The following is a 21,781-nucleotide window of genomic DNA, read 5'->3' on the forward strand; positions in this document are numbered from 1 at the left end:
TGCAGGCAGTGGGGTGCCGCTGAGCTTTGGGTGGACGCAGATGGAAGTGGAGGCCGGTGGGGACGTCCCTGGGTTGCAGGGGCCGAGGTGTCAAGGTGATAGGTGTGTGGGTGGCGTGGTGGAGACAGAAGGGAGACCCAGGACAGTGAGAAGCCCCGTGCCCACCCCACCCTGGCCCAGGCCCGTTCACTTTACTTTATGTGGAGGGAAAGGTGGTCTCAGCTCCTTCCAGAGGCCTGACCTCTTGAACAAATGGCTGAAGGTCCTAGTTATTACACTTTTAGCCCAGAGACCTTAACGTGGTCCTCCAGGCCCCCGAGGCTGCGGGGCTGTGCTGGGGGCCCCCATGGAGGCAGGGACCCCTGGCTGCGGACCTGGGGGCCTCCCTTGCTCTTCCCTCGGGCCCGAGGCCAGCCAGCGTCCTGGGGAGGGGAGCCCGGGTCTGCACACTGTGTCTGGGAGCAGGGCCCCCGCGCGGGGCGCTCAGTGAGTGACACCCCCTCCCCCAACAGAGACGCCAGGTTTGCAGCCCTGACCGCGTCACGCTCTACGGGCTGATGGTGAAGCCCATCCAGAGGTTCCCGCAGTTCATCCTTCTGCTGCAGGTACCCCAGCGGGTTCTGGCGGCCGGGGCGGGCGCATGCCTGGAGGGGTCGGGGTGGAGGCCTGGCTCTGCCCCGGCACCCACAGCCCTCGCGTAGGCCGTGCAGGGTGGGCAGGGTCTCGGCCCCTAGCCCTGCTTTCCTCGCCCCCGGGGTGGAGCCCATTCAGTGCGACCACGTCCTTTCCCTCCGCTGGTGGAAACCCGGTGATGGGTGCGGACAGTCACCCACGACAGTGGGGGGCACATGGAACCCCAGTGCCCTCGGGGCTCCTGGCAGGGGGGAGAGGCCTGTGAGGGCTTTGGTCTGGGTGCTCCAGGCTTCCCGAGGGAGCATCAGCCCCCCAATTGCCGGGGGTCTCTGGGCAGGAGGTGAGCCCCCGGAGGGCCCCAGCAGCGTCTTTCCCCGTCCTCAGAGCGGACAGCGGCAGCAGTGGGTGTCGTCTCCGTGCTCTCTCTGTCACTGGGGCCAGGCTGGGTCCCCCCAGTCGCGTGACTTCACGTTCTCACGCGGTGGCTGTTTCTCGGGGCCTTGCTCCCTGCCAGGCCCCGGCTCCCCGGGCTCCCAGCTGGGTCCCTGTCCGGCCGGGTCTCTGCGGGGACCATAGAGGCTGAGGGTCTGCTGGGGTGGGGGTCTCAGTCCTGGCTCCCCCTGGGCCCCCACAGGACATGCTGAAGAACACGCCCAGGGGCCATCCGGACAGACTGTCGCTTCAGCTGGCCCTCACGGAGCTGGAGACGCTGGCTGAGAAGCTCAACGAGCAGAAGCGGCTGGCCGACCAGGTGGCCGAGATCCAGCAGCTGACCAAGAGCATTAGCGACCGCAGCAGCCTCAACAAGGTGGGTGCGGCCCCCGCCCGCCACCCGCCTCCCGCCGCCCCGCCTCTCAGAGCCTCTGGGTGGCCGACAGGGGTGGCTCCTTGCTCCTCTGGGGTCTGCAGACCTTACCATGAGGATAAGTCTTTTTTTCTCCCCTAACATTTATTTATTTATTTTGACAGTGCTGGGTCTTTGTTTTCCTGTGGGCTTTCTCTGGTTGCGGCATGGAGGCTTCTCTTGTTTTGGGGCACGGGCTCTCGGGGGCGTGGGCTCAGTTGCCCCGTGGCCTTTGGGGTCTTCCCAGACCAGGGGTCTAACCCGCATCCCATGCATCGGCAGGCGGCTTCTTAGCCCCTGGACCTCCAGGGAAGTCCCGAGGAGCAGTCTTGACTAGACCCCCTCCCGGCCACCCTCACATTAGTTTACTACTCAGGCATTGTTAGGATAAAAGCTGATTTTGTTTATCTGTAGAATTGCCAGTAAGGACGCCAGAAATGATAGCCTAGTATTATGTTTAAACCACTGGGCCGTGGAGGCAGAGTCTGGGTGTGAATCCGGATTTTGCCACTGGTGTTTACTGTGGGGACTCACCCAACTCTCTGAACCTCAGTTGCTTCCTCTGAAACCTTCCTCTGAAAGGAGTTGGACAGCGCCTGACTCTCAGGGTTTCTGCAAGGCCAAGGAGAACACTGGCAAAGTGGCAGACCCAGAGTCCTTAATGCAAGGTGGCGTTGTCATTAGTAGTGTTACGTTTTAAGAAGAAAGACCAAAAAAAAAAAAAAAAAAAATCCATGCCATATTTTGAGATTGCAACTTAGAAACATTCTAGCAAAAAAAATCTTAACACTTCAGATGAGTCTATTAGAGAACCCTGTTTTTTAAACTGTTATTTATCTATTTTATTTTTGGCTTCGATGGGTATTCTTTGCTTTTTTGTGGGTTTTTTTTTTTAATTTGCAGCGAGGAGGGGCTACTCTTTGTTGTGGTGCATGGGCTCTCATTGTGGGGGCTTCTCTTGTGGGCACAGGCTCTGGGTCCTTGGATTTCAGTAGAGACAGCTCACAGGCTCAGTGGTCACGGCTCGTGGGCCCTGGGACACACAGGCTTCAGTGGCTGTGGTTCCAGGGCTCCGTGGTTGCGGCTCTTGGGCCCTGGGACATGAGGCTTCAGTGGCTGTGGTTCCAGGGCTCCGTGGTCGCGGCTCTTGGGCCCTGGGACATGAGGCTTCAGTGGTTGTGGTTCCAGGGCTCAGTGGTCGCGGCTCGTGGGCCCTGGGACATGAGGCTTCAGTAGCTGCGGCTCGTGGCCCTAAAACGTGGCGCTCAGCAGTTGTGGTGTACAGGCTTAGGTGCTCCCAGGCGTGTGGAGTCTTCCTGGACCAGGGATTGAACCTGTGTCCACTGTGTTGGTAGGTGGATTCTGGGAGGTCCCTGGAGAACCCTGTTTGTAAAACACAGAGAGAATCAGTCCCCTCCCGGAGTCACCCGCCGGGGAACTTCAGTCCTGTGTCTCCTTGGCGGCTTGTGGCACACACATCTTGCAGCTGCACCCACATCTGGGAGGTCCCCCACCCCGGGCTCCGCCCCCTTTCACTCAGTAGAGGGTGGGATTTGGCCCTGATGGTTTGCAGGGAGGTGACCACACCCCAGGGCACTTGGCAAGAACAACAGTTGTTCCCTGGGGAAGGGACATCGCGTAGGGTCACAGGAAGGTATTCAGATCACCCGGGGGAGAAACTGGGAGCCTCCTGGCTCTGTGCCCCCAAAAGCAGAACTCAGGCCGGTGACTAAGGTCAGTGGGATTTCAGCCACAGGGGAAGAGCTTTCTAATGTTTGTCGAGCGTCACCATGAGTACCGCGGCCCTCCCCACGTGGCCGGCGCTTTATAGCCTGTGATGCTCTCTGACCTGTACTGCAGGCCCGTGGAGCAGGGCCAGGACAAGGTGTTCTAAGCTTCGGGGTCCTGCATCTTAAGACGGTCCCACCTCAGGCCAAATTCAGGCTGCACAAGTGTACTCAGGCCCACACAGGACTTTTAAGGAGATGAAATTGGTTGCCAGCATTTAGAAATGGAGAAGTGTCCCACAAAATTTAGACTCGTTCATCTTCTTGAAGGGTTGGAAGAGCTGGCATCCTGGCCCACCTTCTCACGCAGGGCCAGTCACCCAAGTAGCAGGTGCCCGCGCCCCTCAGCCCCCATCCGGGTCTTTCCCCTGAAGTTACCTTCTGGCAGCTGGGTTTGCTTCACCCGTTCCAGGAGGATAGAGCTGGGAGGAAAAGATAGGGCAGGAGAGGAGCCCCCTCCCCAGGGGTGCCCAGGGTGGGCCTCCAGGGTGGGGGCATCCCTCCGGGCGGGGCTCCCCCCAGCCTTCTAATTCGGAACGCCTCTCAGGCACGTGACTTCGGCCCAGTCCGCTCGAGAAGCGCCTTCTTCTGTCTCCTGCTTGCGCTCCTCTTCTGTGACCGTGAGGGCTTCTCTTGCTTCGGTTCACACACCTGTGCAGTCACCTGGGGGAATTCTCTTTACACCTAGGCTCGAGAAAGAGCTGTGCTCCCCTCCCCTCTGGCCACTGGGGGACACCCAGGCCGCAGGAGCAGTGGCCTCTGGCTGGAGGTCAGGGAGACCCGTCTGGTGTTGGGAGACGGCCTGACAGCCCGGGCCCGAGTCCCCCATCGTCATGTGGCCGTGCGGGATGCGTTCAGGGTGGTGTCGGTGGCTGCACACCGCGCCTTCTCTGGCGGGGGAGCTGGCCCCCGGCGTGGTCTCGGCCGCTCTGAGCCGGCGCTGTCCCCTCGCCGCCCGCCCCCCAGAGAGAAGTGGAAGCGAAACCGGGCGTGCCCGGAGCGGAACCGGTCGGCCGTTTCAAAATGTGCCTGCTCAGGAGCTGGCCGCGGGGGCTGCTTGTGCAATATCCGAGCGTTCGTTTGTCTTTTTTTTTATCTGCTTAAGTGGCAGGAGGGTGGTTGCCAGAAGGCAGGGGACTTTCCTGTCCCACGTTCTGGGTCACGGCACATGTGGCTGTCTTTTCTGGGGCCCGCTATCCTCAGGGTCCCAGCTGTGTTTTCACAAGCCGGTGGTCAGCTGGGTGGTGGAAGTTGTGAGGTGGGGGAGCCCAGCCTTTGCAGTAATGGGGGGACCCCTGGGGGACCCTGAAATTTTTTTGTGTGTGCGTGTGTTGGGAGCCACGGGCCTTTCCCTGACTCCTCTCACCCCCAGCCCAGACCTGGCGGGTGTGCGGCCAGCTGCCTCGCACTGAAGACAGTGCGTGTGGCCCGGCTCCAGCCTGCCCTGCTGCTCAGCCAGCAGGGGGTCTCGGCAGGCCGCTTTGCCATGGGGGTCTCTGTCCCCTCATCCGGGAATGGGGGGCCTTGGGACCCTCGAGCTGGTGAAAGGAGACGTGGGCTCTCTAGTGGCATGTGGAGCTGCTCAGGGTTCCGTGCTGCCCGGAGAGACATGGTTCTTCAGAGGATGGCAGGGTGTTCTCTCCGGGAGAGGTTTTGGGGTGATCTGCCCTTTTCCTTGCGAGGATGGGGAGGACGGGGGTGGCTCTTGTGAGAATGTGCTTGGCTTTGGGAATGAACTTGGCTGAACACTCTTCTTCCTCCGCAAAGTCCCTTCTTAGCAAAGACGTGTTTTCCGTGGGTCCCTGGCTCTGATCCCGGTCCCGTGCTGGCTGGTGTCCGCCTGGGGTGGGCACACGCCTGCCCAGAGGTGTGAAGGTCTTCAGCCTGGTCAGCTTGGTCCGAGGGCTGCCTTGCTGACCAGCAGAGCCCTCCCAGCCCCGCATGAGGCCTTCCCGAAGGTCTGGGGCCGACACAGGTCAACAGGTCAGGGTGAGGAGCGGGACTTGCCTTCGGGCCAGGAGTCTGCCTGCTTGAGGCTGCGTGAGCAGTGGGGACAGGGGCCATCTGCGGGGTGTCCCACCGTGGGGCTGGCTCCCTAGGGCCAGCACTCAGGGGGCCCTGCATTTGGGTTAACGCTCTGCCATTGTTGTCTTGAAGTTCTTAATAATTCTGAGTGAGCCCCGTCCGGGGCTCTGTAGGTCGCGTAGCCGGTCACATGTTTCCCTGGCGACCTGAGCTTTGGTGCCGTCACCCACGTGACAGCCGAGGAGGCCGAGGTGTGGACAGGCGGCCCGGCACCGGCCCGAGGGCTCCACGGCGTGCCTCGGGGCCAGGGCGTGGCTCTGTGCCCCGGAGCCTTGCTGCCGGCAGGGATGGAGGGGCCTGGTGGTCAGTGCCTCTGGTCCCCAGGGGTGGAGGACGTGGCCCCGCCTCACCCCCGCCTCTCCTGGTCGCAGTCCCCTTTGGGCGTGGAAGGACCATCCTGGGTATCTGGTGCAGTGCTGTCTGCGGATCAGTCCGTGAGCGATGCTGGCGTTGACCTGGCCCTGTCTCCTCTCCTAGCTTTTGACCTCGGGCCAGCGGCAGCTGCTTTTGTGTGAGACGCTGACGGAGACCGTGTACGGCGACCGCGGGCAGCTAATCAAGTCCAAGGAGCGCCGGGTCTTCCTGCTCAATGACATGCTCGTCTGTGCCAACATCAACTTCAAGTAAGCAGGCCTGGCCATCACCCCCCACCCTGGGGACCCCTCCTGTCGCGTCCCAGTCTGTCCTGCCGGGGTCCGGTGTGAGCCCGGCTGAGGGCTCCAGCTGTCTGACGTCCTCTTTACCCCTCTTTGCCTGCTGGAATCCCGGTTCCCAGAGCTAGGAAGCACCTGCAAAGGTCACTGAGGCCAACGGCTGGCCACGGCTCAGAGTGGGCTCTTCTGGAGCTCTGGCCTCAGAACGGAACAGCCTCCCGAGTTTTGACCACTTTGAAATCCAAGAGGGTCTTCCCTGTGTCCAGCCCAGATCCCAAATTCCTGCTGTAGCATCGTCATCATCATCATCATTATTTTTGGCTGTGCCATGCAGCATGTGGGGTCTTGGTTCCCAGACCAGGAATCAAACCTGTGCCCCCTGGGTTGGGAGCCAGGAGTCTTAGCTACTGGACCGCGAGGGAAGTCCCCCAAGTCCCGGCCACTTTAAGTCAAGTAGGTTTTCCTCCAGCCAGGTCGCAGTGGTTTTAGCACAAGGCTTTGCCTTTTTCCCCCACTCCCTGCCAGAGCCTGGTTTCCTGGTTCTGGGTCAGAGGTTGCAGAAATGCCTGGGGCCAGCCCGCCGGGCCTGGCTGGAGTTGGGACTGGAGTTGGAGCCTTACAGTGGGACAAGGGCCATGCCTGAGGCCTGAGTCTGCAGACTCGTGGCCTGAGGGTTGCAGTAGCCCTCCGGAAATCTTATGTCTGGCTCCTCTGGGGAATTCACAGAAAGATTGAGACATCCAACTTCTCTTGAAAATGGAAGATCCCACATTCTGGGCCCACACTGCCTGGGACCACATGGGCCTGTGTCTGGGCTGTGTGAGCCCTTTACGGGGCTTCCCAGCTGACCCGGGTCACCCCCACCTGCTGCTCGGTCCTCTGGGCATCGGGGATCGTGACTCTTGACCCCGTGAAGGCCCGCGGGACCTTTCCAGCAAGACTCTTAGCCCTGCCAGTGGAGGAGAACCTCATTCCTCACTGTTCGGCAGCGCTTTCAAAAGCTCCGGAAGCAACAGCTGGCAACAGCACCCCAGACCCATGAGGAGAGTCACCCACAGTCAGGGGTGAACCCTGCCCGGCTCTCCTACACGCTCAGCCTCCGCGCCCTCGTCCGTCCGTCCGATTGTCCTTCAGTGTTTACTGGACCCTTACTTGGTGCCCGTTCACAGGTCTGGGGGGACCCTGGTCGGGGCCTCAGGCCAGGCAGCCTCTGACCCGAGTCGGTGCGGCTCTGCTGGCGACTCATCCCTTATGCACTCACTCAGTCACCCTCTCATGTGAACACTGGAGTTTTTTTTTTGACTGCACCGTGTGCCATGAGGAATCACTTCCCTGACCGGGGATTGAACCTGAGCCCCCTGCATTGAGAGCATGGAGTCTCAACCACTGGACTGCCATGGGTGCCCCGAGCTCTGTGATTAAGTCCTGTCTGCATCCTGGCTCCGTGCCGGTGCCAGGGATCTGACCGGTACCCGCTCTGCCCTCCTGTTGCTTGGAGCCTCCAGTGTGTGAACGTGTGATGGGGGTGTTGAAAAGTGAAAGCGTTAGTCGCTCCGTTGTGTCCGACTCTTTGTGACCCCTTGGACTGTAGCCCGCCAGGCTCCTCTGTCCATGAGATTCTCCAGGCAAGGATGCTAGAGTGGGTAGCCATGCCCTTCTCCACAGGATCTTCCCCACCCAGGGATCCAACCAGGATCTCTTGCATTGCAGGAGATTCTTTACCGTCTGAGCCACCAGGGAAGCTGATGAGGGTGTTGGTGGCCCACTTTTGGGGGATCATTTTGGGTAGCTTGGGGTGAGTCATGTGACCTGTCTGAACCTCAGTATCCTTTTCTGAAATAAGGCAGGCTTCCTAGCAGGGCTGTGGTGGGAATAGGGGGTGAAGGAAGGCTAGCGTCCGGCCTGGGGAGAAGCCCCACATGTGGTCCCCCTCCGCCCTCACATGGCCCAGCCCAGCGGCCGCCCCGCAGGGAGTCTCAGCGCCTGCAGAAATCGCTCAGCAACAATAATGACCCTTCTTGTCTTTTTCCTCAGGCCTGCCAACCACAGGTAGGGGCTCGAGGCGCGGGGTGGGCGTGCGCCTCTGGGGCTGGCCTGGGTGCCGACGCTTGCGCCTCGCCCGGCTGCCCGCTCCACCTGCTCGGCTGGGCCCCGGGGCTGTGCTGGGCTGCCAGGTGCCTGGCTGAACGAACGTGCGGGGGAGCGGCTCTGGGCTGACCCTGGGGCTGGCGCGGCAGGCTCTCCAGGGCTGTGTCCTCTGTCCCTGGCAGGGGCCAGCTGGAGATCAGCAGCCTGGTGCCCCTGGGGCCCAAGTACGTGGTGAAGTGGAACACAGCGCTGCCGCAGGTGCAGGTGGTGGAGGTGGGCCAGGAGGGCGGCTCCTACGACAAGGACAACGTGCTCATCCAGCATGCCGGCGCCAAGAAGGCCTCGGCCGCGGGCCAGGCCCAGAGTGAGTGCCCGACCCCCTGCCCCCGCCCGGGCCGCCCGCGGGCACTTGGCCTGGAGACTTTTCCTGCTGTCTGTAGCTGTGCACACACACGCACCTGTGTCCCTACCCGAGTGTGCAAATGCAACCCCCCTGCAGTCACCTCTCCACCCCACCGCCCCGCCCACCCCAGCCCTGTACACGCTCACACACATGCACATACATGCACACACAGGCGTGCACACGCAGTGACCTCAGATCTGAAAGCATGACCTCTAGGGCCTGCCTGGCCATCGCCTGCCTCCCTGTGGGACTGCAGTTTGCCCGTCTGTTCTGTGAGGGGCCCGGGTGGCCTGTCCCCAAAACCCCCAGAGCTCAGGCTCAGGGTGGCCTCGATCTGCCTGGATCCTCCTTCCCTACCCTGAGTGTCCCCTCAGACTCTGTCCGATGACGGGGACAGTGAGAACTGGGGGTGACCGGCTCCCCCGTCCGCCCGCTTCCTCCGTCTCCTGCTGCTGCAGGACCTCCTGGCTGCCCCCCCGTCCTGCCCGCCTCCCTCCCGGGCCGACTCTTCCAAGTGCACGCCAGAGCCGCATGTCACCCCGCACCTGAAACGCGCCGGTGGCTTCCCGCTGCCCTGGGCTGAAGCCCGGCGTCCTCGCTGAGGCCCGTACGCCTGTCCCGGGGGCCCACCCCCCACCCCGCCTCACCCACCCGCCCCCTCCGGCCCGGGCCTCTGTTCCCGGGGGGCTAAGTGCCCTCCTGCCCCAGGGCCTTCTCCTGGCCTCTGCCCCTTTCCGCGTGTTCTCTGCTCTCCGGCCCTGTCTCCCTGCCGCTACTCATCTTGGCTCAGGTGACCCCTCCTCGAGAAGCCTTCCCGACTCCTTCGGGCCTGCCAGCTGCCGGTTCTGTGCTCTCAAGGCCCGGCTGTGTTTTCACCTTTACAGTGATGCTTTGGTTGCCGTCTCGTCTCACCCCCTGGTGTGACTGTGGCCCTGCGCCCGGGCGTGTGGTGGGTGTTAACACACGTTTGCCGAGTGAACAGAGGAGGTGACTGCAGGGCGGCAGGGGTGCCCGTGACTCTCGGCCTCCCCACCAGCCCTGTCCCGCCCTAACCCTGGGGGTGCCCTGAGGTAGGGGCTCGCCGCACACTCTTGCCCTCGGGGGGCCGTACCCACTTCAGCCTCTGGGTGCACCTCCCCAGGGGGCTGTCCTGCTTTCCCGGCTGTCTGTTTACAGAAGCCCCGCCGGGAGGGGCTCCCAGCCCGCCTGCCCCCTTCCGAGGCACCTCCAGCCCAGGTTCTGTCTGCTCCACTTTCCCGGGACCACTCGGACTTCTGCTCTGGGCCCCCTCCTCCAACCACTGTCTTATCTGTGACCGCATTTCTCAAAGTAGAGGGCTAGGGTGCCAGTCCCCCTTCAAAGAGGAGAGAAGAAATCCTTGTTGAGCCCCAGTTGGCCTTGGATGAGATTTTATTATATTGTTATTCAAATATGTGCAGCTCTAAGACTAGGTATAATTTTAATAAACTTCTTACGCTTATATCCCTTGAACAACCATAACATCTAAACAGAATCACAAGCGGAATAGAAATGAAGCTACAAAACAATAAAATGCGAATTAGCAGCATTAGTGGAACATGATGGATGAGGTTGTTTTGCTGGAATGAAGTCGCTCTCAGCCTGCGTGTGATTCTCTCACGGGCCGGGTTCTTTCGAGCTGTCTGCGCCTGTAACCCTAAGGTGCCTCGTGTGGTCCCCGTTGCCCTCCAGCTCGTCCCGCTGGGGTCACTGCAGAGCCCGTCTCTGCCCGTCCTTCGGTGGGAGCCTGTCTCTTACCGCCCACGCCCACCTTGCTCCATGTTCATTGCCTGCTGGCCAGCACGTGGCTGCAAAGTCAGGAAGCCCTCACGCTGGCAGCAGGGCGTGGATTTCTTCCTTCCTTCTTTTCTGAACACACCACGAGGTACGTGGGACCTTAGTCCCCGACCAGGGATAGAAGCCATGCCCCCTGCAGTGGAAGCACAGATTCTTAATCCCCGGAGCGCCAGGGAAGCCCAGCATGTGGCTTTACAGTCATTATATCCAGGTGACTGAGGGTGTGCACCTGTTTGTTAGATGATCATCTGGATGAAAATCCAGGTTAAGTGCCACCACCCTGCCCTGGGGCTCCGTGAGAGCTCAGCGTGGGTAACCGCGGTGTGGAGAACACAGCCGGCTTCCCTGGCCTCGTGTCTAGAGCCTCCCCGTCCGACCCTGCTGGGCACTCCTGCTGTTTGTCGCTGCCCTCCCCCAGGTCCCCGAAGCTGCAGCTGTATCATCCCCAGAGATCTGGGTGCTGCCACCCCATCCCGTCTCTGTCCCATCACCCTGATACCTTCCTCCCTAGTGCCTCCCACAGTCTTCTTAACTGGCTCCTCCCCCACCCCACTGGGCTTCCCAGGTGGTGCTAGTGATAAAAAACCCGCCTGCCAGTGCAGGAGAGGAAGACACAGGTTCCATCCCTGGGGCAGGAAGATCCCCTGGAGGAGGAGATGGCAACCCGCTCCAGTATCCTTGCCTGGAGAATCCCGAGGACAGAGGCACCTGGCGGGCTACAGTCCATGGGGTCGCAAAGAGTCGGACTCCACTGAAGCGACCTAGCACGCGTGCCACCCCGACCAGGTCATCCGCTCCACGAGAACAGGGACCTTGTCTGCCTCACGTGCCGCTTTCTCTCCAACACGTACAATCCAGCCTGCCGTAGAGCGGGCTCTCAGAGCATCTGTGAGCTGCTTGCTGTTCACGGTCCCTCGGCACGGCTGCTTTCCTCTAAGGCGGTGCCTCCTGGCGCAGCTGGCTCTCAGTCTTCCGGTCTCCTGTGACCCGCTGCATAGACTGAGTGTGGCCCAGGCCCCAGGCGCTAGACTTTCCCCCGACTGGATGGTCCCCGCTCGTAGACGAGAGCCTGGTAACATTTCCTTCTGTATCTCTAGTGCCACATCCCCAGGGCGACAGCTCTTCTTTTTTTAAGATGTGTTTGTTTTATTTATGGCTTTGCTGCCCCCATGGGCTTTCTCTCCTGGCCTGAGCTGGGCTCTTCTCTGGCCGTGGTGTGCCGGCTCACTGCAGCAGTTTCTTTTGCGGAGCGCAGGCTCCGTACCTGTGGTGCACCGGCTCGGTTATCCTGCGGCTTGTGGGATACCCCCGGGCCGAGGATCCCCCCGGGTCTCCTGCACTGGCCGGCGGACTCCCAGCCGTTGAGCCCCCGGGACGCCCGGCAGCCCCTCGCCGCTGCCGTGAGCGCCTGCTGGGGTTCCTGCTGGTGCCTTCCCCACCCACAGGGTCTCTCTCTGCCCAGATAAGGTGTACCTCGGGCCGCCGCGCCTCTTCCAGGAGCTTCAGGACCTGCAGAAGGACCTGGCCGTGGTGGAGCAGATCACCCTCCTCGTCAGCACGCTGCACGGCACCTACCAGGTACCCGGCGCCGGCCTGGGCCGGGGGCACGGGCCGCTGCCCTCGCTCGGTGCCGGGTGTGCCCTGACCTTGGCCCCCCAGCAGTGCCGGGAGGTGCCCCATCGCTACTGGGAGCCCGGCCGCGGTCTGTGGCTCGGGCAGAAGCTTTGGTTCCGGTTGAGCAGGGCCCAGCTGTGGGCATCGTTTTGTTGTGCTCTGTAAAGAGTCTGGTTTGTCCTGCAGCGCCTTCCCAAGCCCATCCCAGGCTGGGAGGGGGTGTCCCTTTCAAAGGAGGGGTGCTGGGGGCGGTCGGAACCACGGCCGGGCGCCCGGGGAGTGGTGGAGTGCGGGGACCCCCGCTCCGCTCCTCGTGGGCCCCGACTGCGCTCGAGGGCGGCTCTCGGGGACAGCGGGCCTTGTGCTGACATCCTTGGCTCCCTGCGCCCCAGAACCTCAACATGACGGTGGCCCAGGACTGGTGCCTGGCCCTGCAGCGGCTCATGCGGGTGAAGGAGGAAGAGATCCATTCAGCCAACAAGTGCCGCCTGCGGCTCCTGCTCCCTGGGAAGCCCGACAAGTGAGAGGAGGGGCCTGGGAGGGGCGTCGGTCCATCCTGCTCCTGGCTAGGAGGGGCTGGGCATGGGCTGGGCCTGGCGCGGCGTTTGGCACAGTGCAGGTGCCCGTGGTCCAGTGCATCAGTGAATGAATGAACAGAGGACCCGTTTGTACCTGGGGGAGCCCGTCCTCCGTTAGGCTGCTCGGACACTTTGCCAGCGGTTGGTCGACCGTGCCGTCCCCTGGGACCAGGTGCACCCAGCCTCCCCCAGATGCCCACACAGGAGCTGGTGCTCCGTAGACCCAGAGCTGGCATTTGTGGACTTGACGCAGAGATGGAGATGAGCCGTGTGGTCCCCACTCTGCAGGTGGGGAGGTGGGGCGCAGACGTAGGGGGCGGGGCCGGGTCCTCAGGATCCCCACTCCCAGGCCTAGGCCGGGCGGTGGTGGTCAGAGCCCAGTTTGTGACCCGCTGGGTCTGTTGTCACGAAGACTCAGACATGACTGAGTGCACGCGCGTGTGTGGCGGGGTTAGGCAGGGAGTCTTACAGGCTCCGTGGCTGCAGGGCACGGGGATTGAAGCCCCGGGTGGGGGCCTGAACCTGCGAGCGGCCCTCCTGCTGGCTCCCGGCGCCCTGCTGAGCCGCCCTGTCCCCCCAACCCCGCACGTCCTCCTCCCCACGCCCCACAGAGTGCTCGGGACCCTGGGCCCACCCACCTCTCCCGGCTGGGGTGGACCACAGGGGTGAGACGAGCTCAGAAACAGTGAAGGCGCCCTGCCGCTCCGAGGCGAGGTGACAGGGACAGCAGGGACCTCGCCCCCCAAGCCTGCACACACCTCCGTTCACTCCCTCCATCATTCATTCATGTATCGTTCAGGGGACGTTTACCGAGCAGCTGCCCTGCGTTGGGCCAGGCACAGGCCCGAGTCACAGGCTCTGGGCCAGGCGTGTGCGGGCGGCTGGCGAGGCCTGTGGACGCTGACCAGTCGGGCCTGGGGGGCCGCTTGCATTGCAGCCTGCAGAGGCCCAGACCCCTCTGGCCTTGCTGGGCCCCTGGGCCGGGCTGGGAGGCCGTGGCCTTGTCGCTCTGGGGACCTACCTGTCCCTGCGGCCATGGTGGGTGGAGGAACTCTTTCCCCAAGGGACGGAGTCTTTGCCAGGCCACCAGCCTCTCTGGCCGTGTTTCGATGCTGTGCACAGACCACGATCTGTCTCCAGGGCTGGTGGGGGCGGGAGAGGGGCTGGGGGCCTCCCCGGGGAGCCCCATTCCGGTACTCATACCCTACTCTCTCACCGAAGGTCTGGCCGCCCCATCAGCTTCATGGTGGTCTTCATCACCCCCAACCCTCTGAGCAAGATCTCCTGGGTCAACAGGTTGCACTTGGCCAAGATCGGACTCCGTGAGTAAAGCCCTAGGGTCAGGGGTGGACGGGAGGTTTGGGGTGTGTGTATGTGTGGGTACGAGGGGGGCGTTCAGTCTCAGGGGCCGGGGGGGCTTCTGGGTGAAGGGAGATGGTGTACTGGGCTTAGTGACCTTGGACATGTCACTTCCCCTCTCGGAGCCTCAGTTTCCCTGTCTGTAGAATGGTGGGAGCTGATGGAAAGTTAATTGGTGGTTGCCTGGGGTCTGGAAGAGGAGAGACTGGAGCGTCACCACTAAGGGGTTATTTTTTGGTGAGAAGGATGAAAACGTTCTCAAACTAGAGAGTGGTGATGGTGCCCAACTGAGCGCCTATACCAGAGACCAGTGAAGTGTACTCTTTATTTAAGGGGTGGATTTTACGGTAGCGGAATTATGTCTTGATAAAACTGTTGTAAAAAGGATGATGCAGGTTAGACTAAACTGATTCTCAACCATAGGCCTCTTTATAATTCTTTTCTCCGCTGCGGTGCTTAGTCGCTCAGTCGTGTCTGACGCTTTGCGACCCCACTGACTGCAGTCCTCTAGGCTCGTCTGTCCATGGGACTCTCCAGGCCAGAACACTGAAGTGGGTTGCCATGCCCTCCTCCAGGGGATCTTCCCAACCCAGGGATCGAACCGAGGTCTCCCGCATTGCAGGCAGATTCTTCACTGTCTGAGCCACCAGGGTCTTTTCTCCTATTCATCCCCCTTGAAATAATGGACATTTCTATTTATAAAGTGTCTCCTGTGTGGCAAGCCTTTTTCTAAGCATTTTACACACCTCTCTCTCATTTCACATTCTTAGTAACACCAAGAGGCCAGTCTGTTGTGAATCCCTTTGAACGGTTGAGATTCTGCGGCCCAGAGAGGTGCAGTGACCTTGCGGAGCTCACGCAGCAGGAACAGGTTCAGAACCTGGGCGGTCGGCTTTAGAGCCCACTCTTAATTCTTGTTCATACTTCCTCAAGTTGGTGAGCTTCTGTCTGCCAAACCACATTTGTTAAGCTATAAGCACTTTATTTGTGCTTTTTTTGAATTGACAAAAGGCCTGGTTTGTTGCCCATCAAAACCATTATTGTCTGTGACATGCTAGAATTTCCATATGCTGATTCTAGTCAATAGCAGTGATTTTGGAGGTTTTATTTTATTTTATTTTGTTTCTGTTTCTGGTGTGATCTTTTTCGAGATAAGTATTCGATATATATCTCCAATAGATTTTAAAACGTTTCTGGAAAGGGGTCAGGACCTTTGTCAATGGCTTTCATCAATTAAAAAAAGTATTGAGTCTCTACAGTTATTTGAGAGGATGAGATGGATGGCATCACGCACTTGATGGACATGAGTTTGGGCAAGCTCCGGGAGTTGGTGATGGACAGGGAGGCCTGGCGTGCTGCAGTCCACGGGGTCCCAGAGAGTCGGACGCGACTGAGCGACTGAATGACAACAATGCAGTGATTTTAGGCACAGGGATGAGAACAATGAATAAACAGAGGTTCACTGTTCTCACGGAAGTTACAGCTTACAAGGGCAGGCAGAGGCTCACAGGAGGAGCAAGTCCGCAGGGAGGGCCTGGAGCCACCAGGCGGGTGAAGCCGACGCGTGACCCGCACGCAGCCTGGGGTCTGGACTGGTCAGGGCGGGCCCTGTGGAGGTGACGTCTGGAGCTGTTTGGAGGTCTCGGTCCAGTGAGCCAGGCCGTATGGCAAGTGCAAAAGTCCTGAGGTGGCCAGAGCTGGTTCACAGCCGGGTGTGAGGGGCGGCCGGCGGAAGTGGGCAGCGGGTTTACCGGAAAGCCGGGGTGAGGTGTACGGAGTTTGTGTCTGGAGTGTGGGGGCTTGGTTGCTGCGCTGAGAGCCGGAGGGCGGTGTGACCTGATTTCCGATTCAGTGGCTCGTCTGGCTGCTGCGCGGAGGGGGCGTGGAGGGCGCGTGGGGGGCGCGGAGGGGGCGTGGAGGGCGCGTGGGGGGCGCGGAGGGGGCGCGGAGGGCGCGTGGGGGGCACGGAGGGGGCATGGAGGGCACGTGGGGGGCACAGAGGGGGTGTGGAAGGCGCGGAGGGGCAGAGGGGGCGTTGAGGGGGTTTGGGGAGGTGGGCGAGGGAATAGGGAGAGGGCCTGGGCTTGGAGGAGCCGGGATCGGGCCCTCCGGGGTCTGGTGCTGACCCGTATGGGCCTCCGCGGGATGTTCCTATGAGCAGGAGGCCTGTGGACGGTGGAAGAGGGGGTTTAAGCCGAGGCTGCCCCGGCCCTGGCGGAGGGCGGCGGGGATTCTGGCCGCGGTGGCCTCCCTGCTGGGCGTGGGCCGCGTGCTCCGCTCCCCCCGCCCCTGGGGGAGGCGTCCAGGGCCTGAGCCCCATGTGTGGACCTGTGAGCATCTCCCATCTGAAGCTCAGATGCTTTGCCAGAGGGTCCCAGCATCGGCCAGAGAGGAGCTCACTGGTGTGAGCAGCTCCCTTCTCCGCGGCCTGTGAGGACGCTCAGCTAGCTTATCTCCACCCAGTTTCACTACAGCAGAAGTTTTAATGGAAAGAGAGTCATTTCAAATCTTATTTGAATGCCAGGGTTCCCCTGGGGCTTGAATAATTTGGTTCTTTTATTTGGCCAGTTTGTTTTTTTATCTGCAGTGCCTGGTGCAGGAGGGGGGTGGGAATAATATGAGCCTGTTAGAAATAGAACATGTTAAAAGCATTGATTCACAAAGGATGTTATTCCTTTAATTTTTTCCCCTGTATCTTCCTCTCTTCCTGAGTCCAGTCTGCCGAGATCATAATCCACAAAGGCTGAGAGCTGAGGGCTGGGCAGGGGCCCTGGGAACTGGGATGGGGAGTCAGTCCTACCCTTCAGAAGGGCAGGGGTCCTGGGGGGTCCTGGGACCCCACTGACACCCCTGTGTGGCCACCGCCGTGCACTGAGGCCTGAGGAAGGCGGGCTGTCTCCCCTAACCCGGCCTGAGTCTCCGGGGCCTCTTCCTGTGCATCGCGGGGTCTGAGCACCACGTGACACGGAGCCAGACTCTGTGGGTTCAGTTCCCAGCTCTGCGGCATGCCAGCTCTGTGATCTTGGACAGACGCCTTCACCCCTGCATGCCTGGGATTCTCCATCAGAAAATGGGGATGTTCTCAGGGTGTGGGCTGAGCGTAGGGGAGATGGTGCCTGGAAGGGGCACTCCCAGGAAAGGGGTGTCTGCGTCTCCCGGGGGAGTGGCCGGGCCAGCCTGGGGTCACATTTAGTGCAGAGGGGGCCAGGACACCCTCCCCCTGCCCCCTGCCAGTTAATCTCCGTTCTCTAAGGCTCGGGAAAAGGTTTGTCGAGAGGAGGCCCCGGAGGTGGGGCTGAGGAAAGGACAGGTTGGGGCTTCCGGCCTCCCTTCCTGTCCCCCAGCCCTGCGACTCTAAGTGCCTCATCCGTGGCCCAGGGACCCCTGGAGCCTCTCCTGACACGGCCTTCCTTGTTCCCACCCCTGGAGGACCTGGGCCAGGCATACCCCAGGCCGGTCCCGCGATCAGACAAACAGGTCCTCTCTGGGTCTTCATTAACCCTCAGCCGTCAGAGGGCGGCGCCAGGACCTACCCAAGCGCTCAGCTGGAAGCAGCGGGTCTGCTCTGCAGGGGGGCCGAGGGTGCTGGCCTGGGAGCCCCTCTGGGGTTTACCCCAGCCGGGTGACCATGGCTGCCGCCTGGCCTCCCTGGACCCCAGCGTCTCTCTGCAGGGGCGAAGTGTCGGACAAGACGCGTGCGGATATGCCCATGGCCGCGGTCTGCAGCATCTTCGTGGGCTGGGCAGGTGTGACGGGGCCTTGGGTTTAGGGCGTAGAGCAGGGCAGGCTGGGCTGTCTGCTGGGGCCGCCGTGGGGGCCAGGGTGCGGGGCTGGGGCTGAGCGCGAGGAGTGGGAGGCAGGCGGGGCTGGAGACGCTGGGCAAGGCCGGCAAGGGTGGAGGGCTCGGCCCGGGAGGGGGGTGGTCCAACCTCAAGCACAGTAGTCGGCATCCTCTTCACCACGAGGACGGTGATTGTAGTGGGTTCTATTTCTTTCTGTAAAAACACACTTTAAATAATTGTTTATTTCTTTGGCTGCGTCGGGTCTGGGCCGAGGCAGGCCGCTTCGTTGCCGCAGGCAGGCCTCTCTCTGGCACATGGAGGCCAGGGGTTGCGGTGGGCGGGCCTCGCTGCCCTGCGGGGTGTGGGATCCCAGTTCTCTGACCGTGCTTCGAACCTCCGTCCCCTGCCTCGCAAGGTGGCCTCTTCGCCACTGGGCCAGCAGGGAGGGCCTGGGTTCTGTTTCTTGAGTGTCTGGATGTTTGTGTGTGGTCTTCCCTGTGCTCACAACTCTCAACGGCTGGAGTTATTTCCCCCATTTTCCAGATGAGGCCACAGGCTCAGAGAGGTGACATGTGCGGCTCTGAGCCACGCAGGGCCCTGCTGGCAGAGTCAGCCTCCTGCGGCCGGCGGGCGGTCCCGAGGGCTCGGGGGCGTGGGCGCGGGCAGGGACCCCAGAGGTGGGTGGGTGCTGGCGGACACAGCCGATGCTAAATAAGCCCCCACTTAATGTCAGCTGGAAATAGCGTCTCTGCCGTTGGTGCCAGCTCTTAATGTCACTTACCCCAAGCGGGCTTTCAGCCTCTAAGGAGGCAGCCTTCTGATTCAGTCTCAGCCACCCCGGTTTTGTGATGGGAATAAAGGCAGCGGCAGATGGGGAACAACAGCCCCATTTTCTGTTAACATTCCCAGTCACAGGCCGGGAAGGCACCATCTGGAAGGAGAAGGTCAGATCATTAAAGGAAGAGACAGGATAAATTGCTGGGACTCGATGCGCTGGGAGTGCGTGGAGGGGAGGGGAGGACAGCTCCGGGCGACGTGGTGATGGGGGAGCAGACGCATCCACTCACCGAGCCCCGGGCGGGCAGGTGGGCTCGGACCGCTCTCCTGAGCCCCTGCCCGCGGAGGCGGGGGTCTGCGTGACTGTGAGTGCCTTGAAAGCGGGGCCAGACTCTGCAGCCTCGCCGTCTTACTCACCGCCTGGGGCTTTGTCCAAGGGTGGCGGGCAGCCCTAACGTGAGAGGGCGTCCCCGGGCAGGCAGGCGGGCTGTCTTAGCGCTCACCTGTCTTGCAGGTGCCATGCAGGCTGCCTCCGGGGTCTGGTTCCTGGGCTCCTGGGCCCTGTCTTTGGCTCCCGCCCTCCGTTCCCCCGTGTAGATGGGGACAGAGACTCTGAGCTCGCCTGCCGGCTGGGGGAGGGCACATGAAACAGAGCACTGGAAACCGTGAGGTGTGGTGCGCACGGCCGTTCCGCTGCAGAGGTGCACATCCTCTGCTCAGGTCCTTTCCTTGGCGGCCTCTCCTCCCCAGCGGCGGGAACCAGGGCCCGGTGGGGCAGAGGGCCTGGCGCTTCGGGTGCCCCTGGCCCGCTCAGGGAGGGAGCTCTTTGCCCAGAGACTCCGCTGCTCGAGGCGGTGGGCAGGCGCCGTAGCCTCTGCTGGAGCCGGGGCTGGTTGTTCGTGAATCCCCGCTTTTGTGAACGTCCTCGTCTTCTCCAAGAGCCTCGGCCCCTGCCCCCTGGTTCCAGCTCGTGTTGTGACCTGCACACGGACGTCACCTTTCTCTAGTGGAAATGGCCATCTTAAAGCCCCTTTACTGCGGTCTTACTGATATACAAAGAGCCGTGCATATTTCATGCCTACAACTGGATGAGTTCAGAGGTAAGCATACCTCGTGAACTCCGTCGCCACAGTCTACGCCCTAAATAAGTGCGTCCTCTGCAAACTTCCCTCCCGCCCTCTGCCTTGTTATTGTTACTGGTGTGTGTGTGATAAGAACACTTAGCATGAGACCTGTCCTCTTAGCAAATGTCAGAGCACACATTGCGTGCTCAGGTGCTTCAGCCGTGTCCGACTCTCTGAAACCCTGTGGACTGTGGCCCCCAGGCTCCTCTGTCTGTGGGATTCTCCAGGCGAGAACACTGGAGTGGGCTGCCACGCCCTCCTCCAGGGGACCTTCCCCACCCAGGGGTTGAATTCACGTCGCTTACATCTCCTGCATTGACAGGCGGGTTCTTTACCACTAGCTCCACCTGGGAAGCCCAAAGCACGTGATACAGAGCTGTTAGCTACAGGCGGTGCAGACCATCTCTGGGATTTATTCATCTTGTGAAAACAAAGCTTCATGCTTTTCCCAGTTGGCCATATTTCTGCAGTGCTTGCTCTGTGCCGAGCGGGGCTTGGGGAGGTGGCTGCTCTTGGAGGCCATCGTTCTGATTTGACTAATCCAGAAAATGGGGCTCGGGGAAGGCGCTTCGTTCATGCCACACGAGGGCATGAGCCCGCTGTGTGCCTTGCCGTGTGAACGATGGAGTGGGGCGGAGGACGAGGTGTGGGAAGCTTCGGCCTTCACGGGAAACGGGCGTAGGGGGAGGCCGGTGGACACACGAGGCCATGAATCACACGTGCACGTGCATTCACGCGTACACACACGTGTACTTGTGCGTCTGTGCACACACGCACACAGAGGGAAAAAGACGCAAGCCTATTAATAGAAGAGCCAGAAATTGTGGTCAGGGCCATTGTACACACCCGCAGGGCTGGGACAGAAAGCGATGGAGGTGGGGGAGTGGGGCGATGGTCAGTTGAGGCCTTTCTGAGAGGGTTCAGCCTCAGCCTCAGCGAGGAGCAGAGCCCGCCCTGGAGAGGGCGGAGGGCAGAGGGACGCCCTCCTGCGGGCTCGTCCCGTTTCAGCCTCCGAGGAAAGCCTGGCACGCCGGAGCCTGCTGCCGGGGGTGAGGCTGTCAGGGAAGGAGGGTCCTCGCGGCCCTTCCAGGAAGAGTCTGGACTTTACTCCAAGTGGACCAGGACCCGGCGGAAGGGGGATCCACGAGGATGGCAGAGGCTCAGCAGGACGGCGCTGGCTGCCGCGGGGAGGGCGGGCTGTAGGGGGCAGCAGTGAGCGTCCAGCGGCAGGGTCAGCACGTGGGCGCGGGCTCCCAGGCCCCGTGGGCCACTTCGTCCCCGTCTCTAACGGGCCCTCCCCGCCCCTTCCTCTCGCGCAGGGGAGGAGAACCAGCCCGGCTGGCTGTGTCCGGATGAAGACAAGCAGAGCCGAGCCCCGTTCTGGTGCCCGATCCTGGCCTGCTGCGTCCCCGCCTTCTCCTCCAGGGGCCTCAGCCTGCAGGTGAGTGCGCCCGGGGGCTCCCAGGGCAGGGGAGGCCCGGCCGCCTGCCCCAGCTTCTCCACGTCGGGCCCAGGGGCTTGGTCTCGGGTCGGCGCTCCCCCCAGAGAAGGGGGCAGGCGACCTCTGTGGGTCAGGGAGCCGATAGTTCCGGCGTCCTGAGCTGACAGACAGCGGCAGTCTGTCAGCTGCTGGCGTGACGCCCGCTCAGCGGACAGACTGGAATGGTTTCCCCTCTTAGGACGCTGCCGGGCCAGCCGGCTTTGGCTCCACCGCCGTCACCCCTCAGTGCTCAGCCATCCCTCGCTTGTTATCACGTATGAGATCCCACGAGTAGATGTCTCTAGGTCTCCTTCGCAGGTCAAGGCTCAGGTGACATGATTTTTTTAAATGTCGTGGCCAGTGAGGGTGAGAGGAGGAATAGGAATCTGGCTCCCTGACGCCTGCACCCCGGCTATAAGCCCAGGGACGCTCAGCTCCAGTGCGTCCATGCCCGGGACCCCGGCTGAGCGCAGCCGTCCGCCTGGAGAAGTGCCCGCCCATCCTCCTCCCTAGGAGGTGAGGTCGTCTGAGCTCCGGGCAGGGGAGAGCAAGCCTGGGACCTTGGGACTGGATTAACCCCCAAGAGACAAACTGGACTGTGGATCTGGGCTCTGAACAGCTGAAGGAACGTACCCTTGGGACGCCAGTCCGTTCATTCGTGTGTTCATCTGTTCTGCATGTAATTTTTCTGAGGACGTACTGTGTGCCCGGCCTTGTGCCCACTCTGGGAATGTGGTGGCGACCTAAACGTGCAAGGTC

The 21,781-nt window shown here is 61.6% G+C and overlaps 1 protein-coding gene across 13 annotated transcripts in view; it reads left to right on the forward strand.

The window, feature by feature from the left end:
• ARHGEF10L (Rho guanine nucleotide exchange factor 10 like) overlaps window positions 1-21,781 on the forward strand; it is a 154,132-nt gene that overhangs the window by 87,951 nt on the left and 44,400 nt on the right. For 9 of the 13 annotated variants that reach the window (XM_043444602.1, XM_043444601.1, XM_043444608.1 and 6 more), the window contains 9 exons: window positions 513-605; window positions 1,268-1,441; window positions 5,827-5,972; window positions 8,037-8,051; window positions 8,273-8,454; window positions 11,771-11,886; window positions 12,315-12,442; window positions 13,722-13,822; window positions 20,862-20,983. In XM_043444602.1, the coding sequence (XP_043300537.1) occupies window positions 513-605; window positions 1,268-1,441; window positions 5,827-5,972; window positions 8,037-8,051; window positions 8,273-8,454; window positions 11,771-11,886; window positions 12,315-12,442; window positions 13,722-13,822; window positions 20,862-20,983 (1,077 nt within the window). The remainder of the gene's footprint in view (window positions 1-512; window positions 606-1,267; window positions 1,442-5,826; window positions 5,973-8,036; window positions 8,052-8,272; window positions 8,455-11,770; window positions 11,887-12,314; window positions 12,443-13,721; window positions 13,823-20,861; window positions 20,984-21,781) is intronic. The other 4 variants (XM_043444606.1, XM_043444609.1, XM_043444611.1 and 1 more) reach the window with 1 other exon arrangement.

The sequence above is a fragment of the Cervus canadensis genome, chromosome 24 (assembly GCF_019320065.1).
Source record: "Cervus canadensis isolate Bull #8, Minnesota chromosome 24, ASM1932006v1, whole genome shotgun sequence".
NCBI classification, from domain to species: domain Eukaryota; kingdom Metazoa; phylum Chordata; class Mammalia; order Artiodactyla; family Cervidae; genus Cervus; species Cervus canadensis.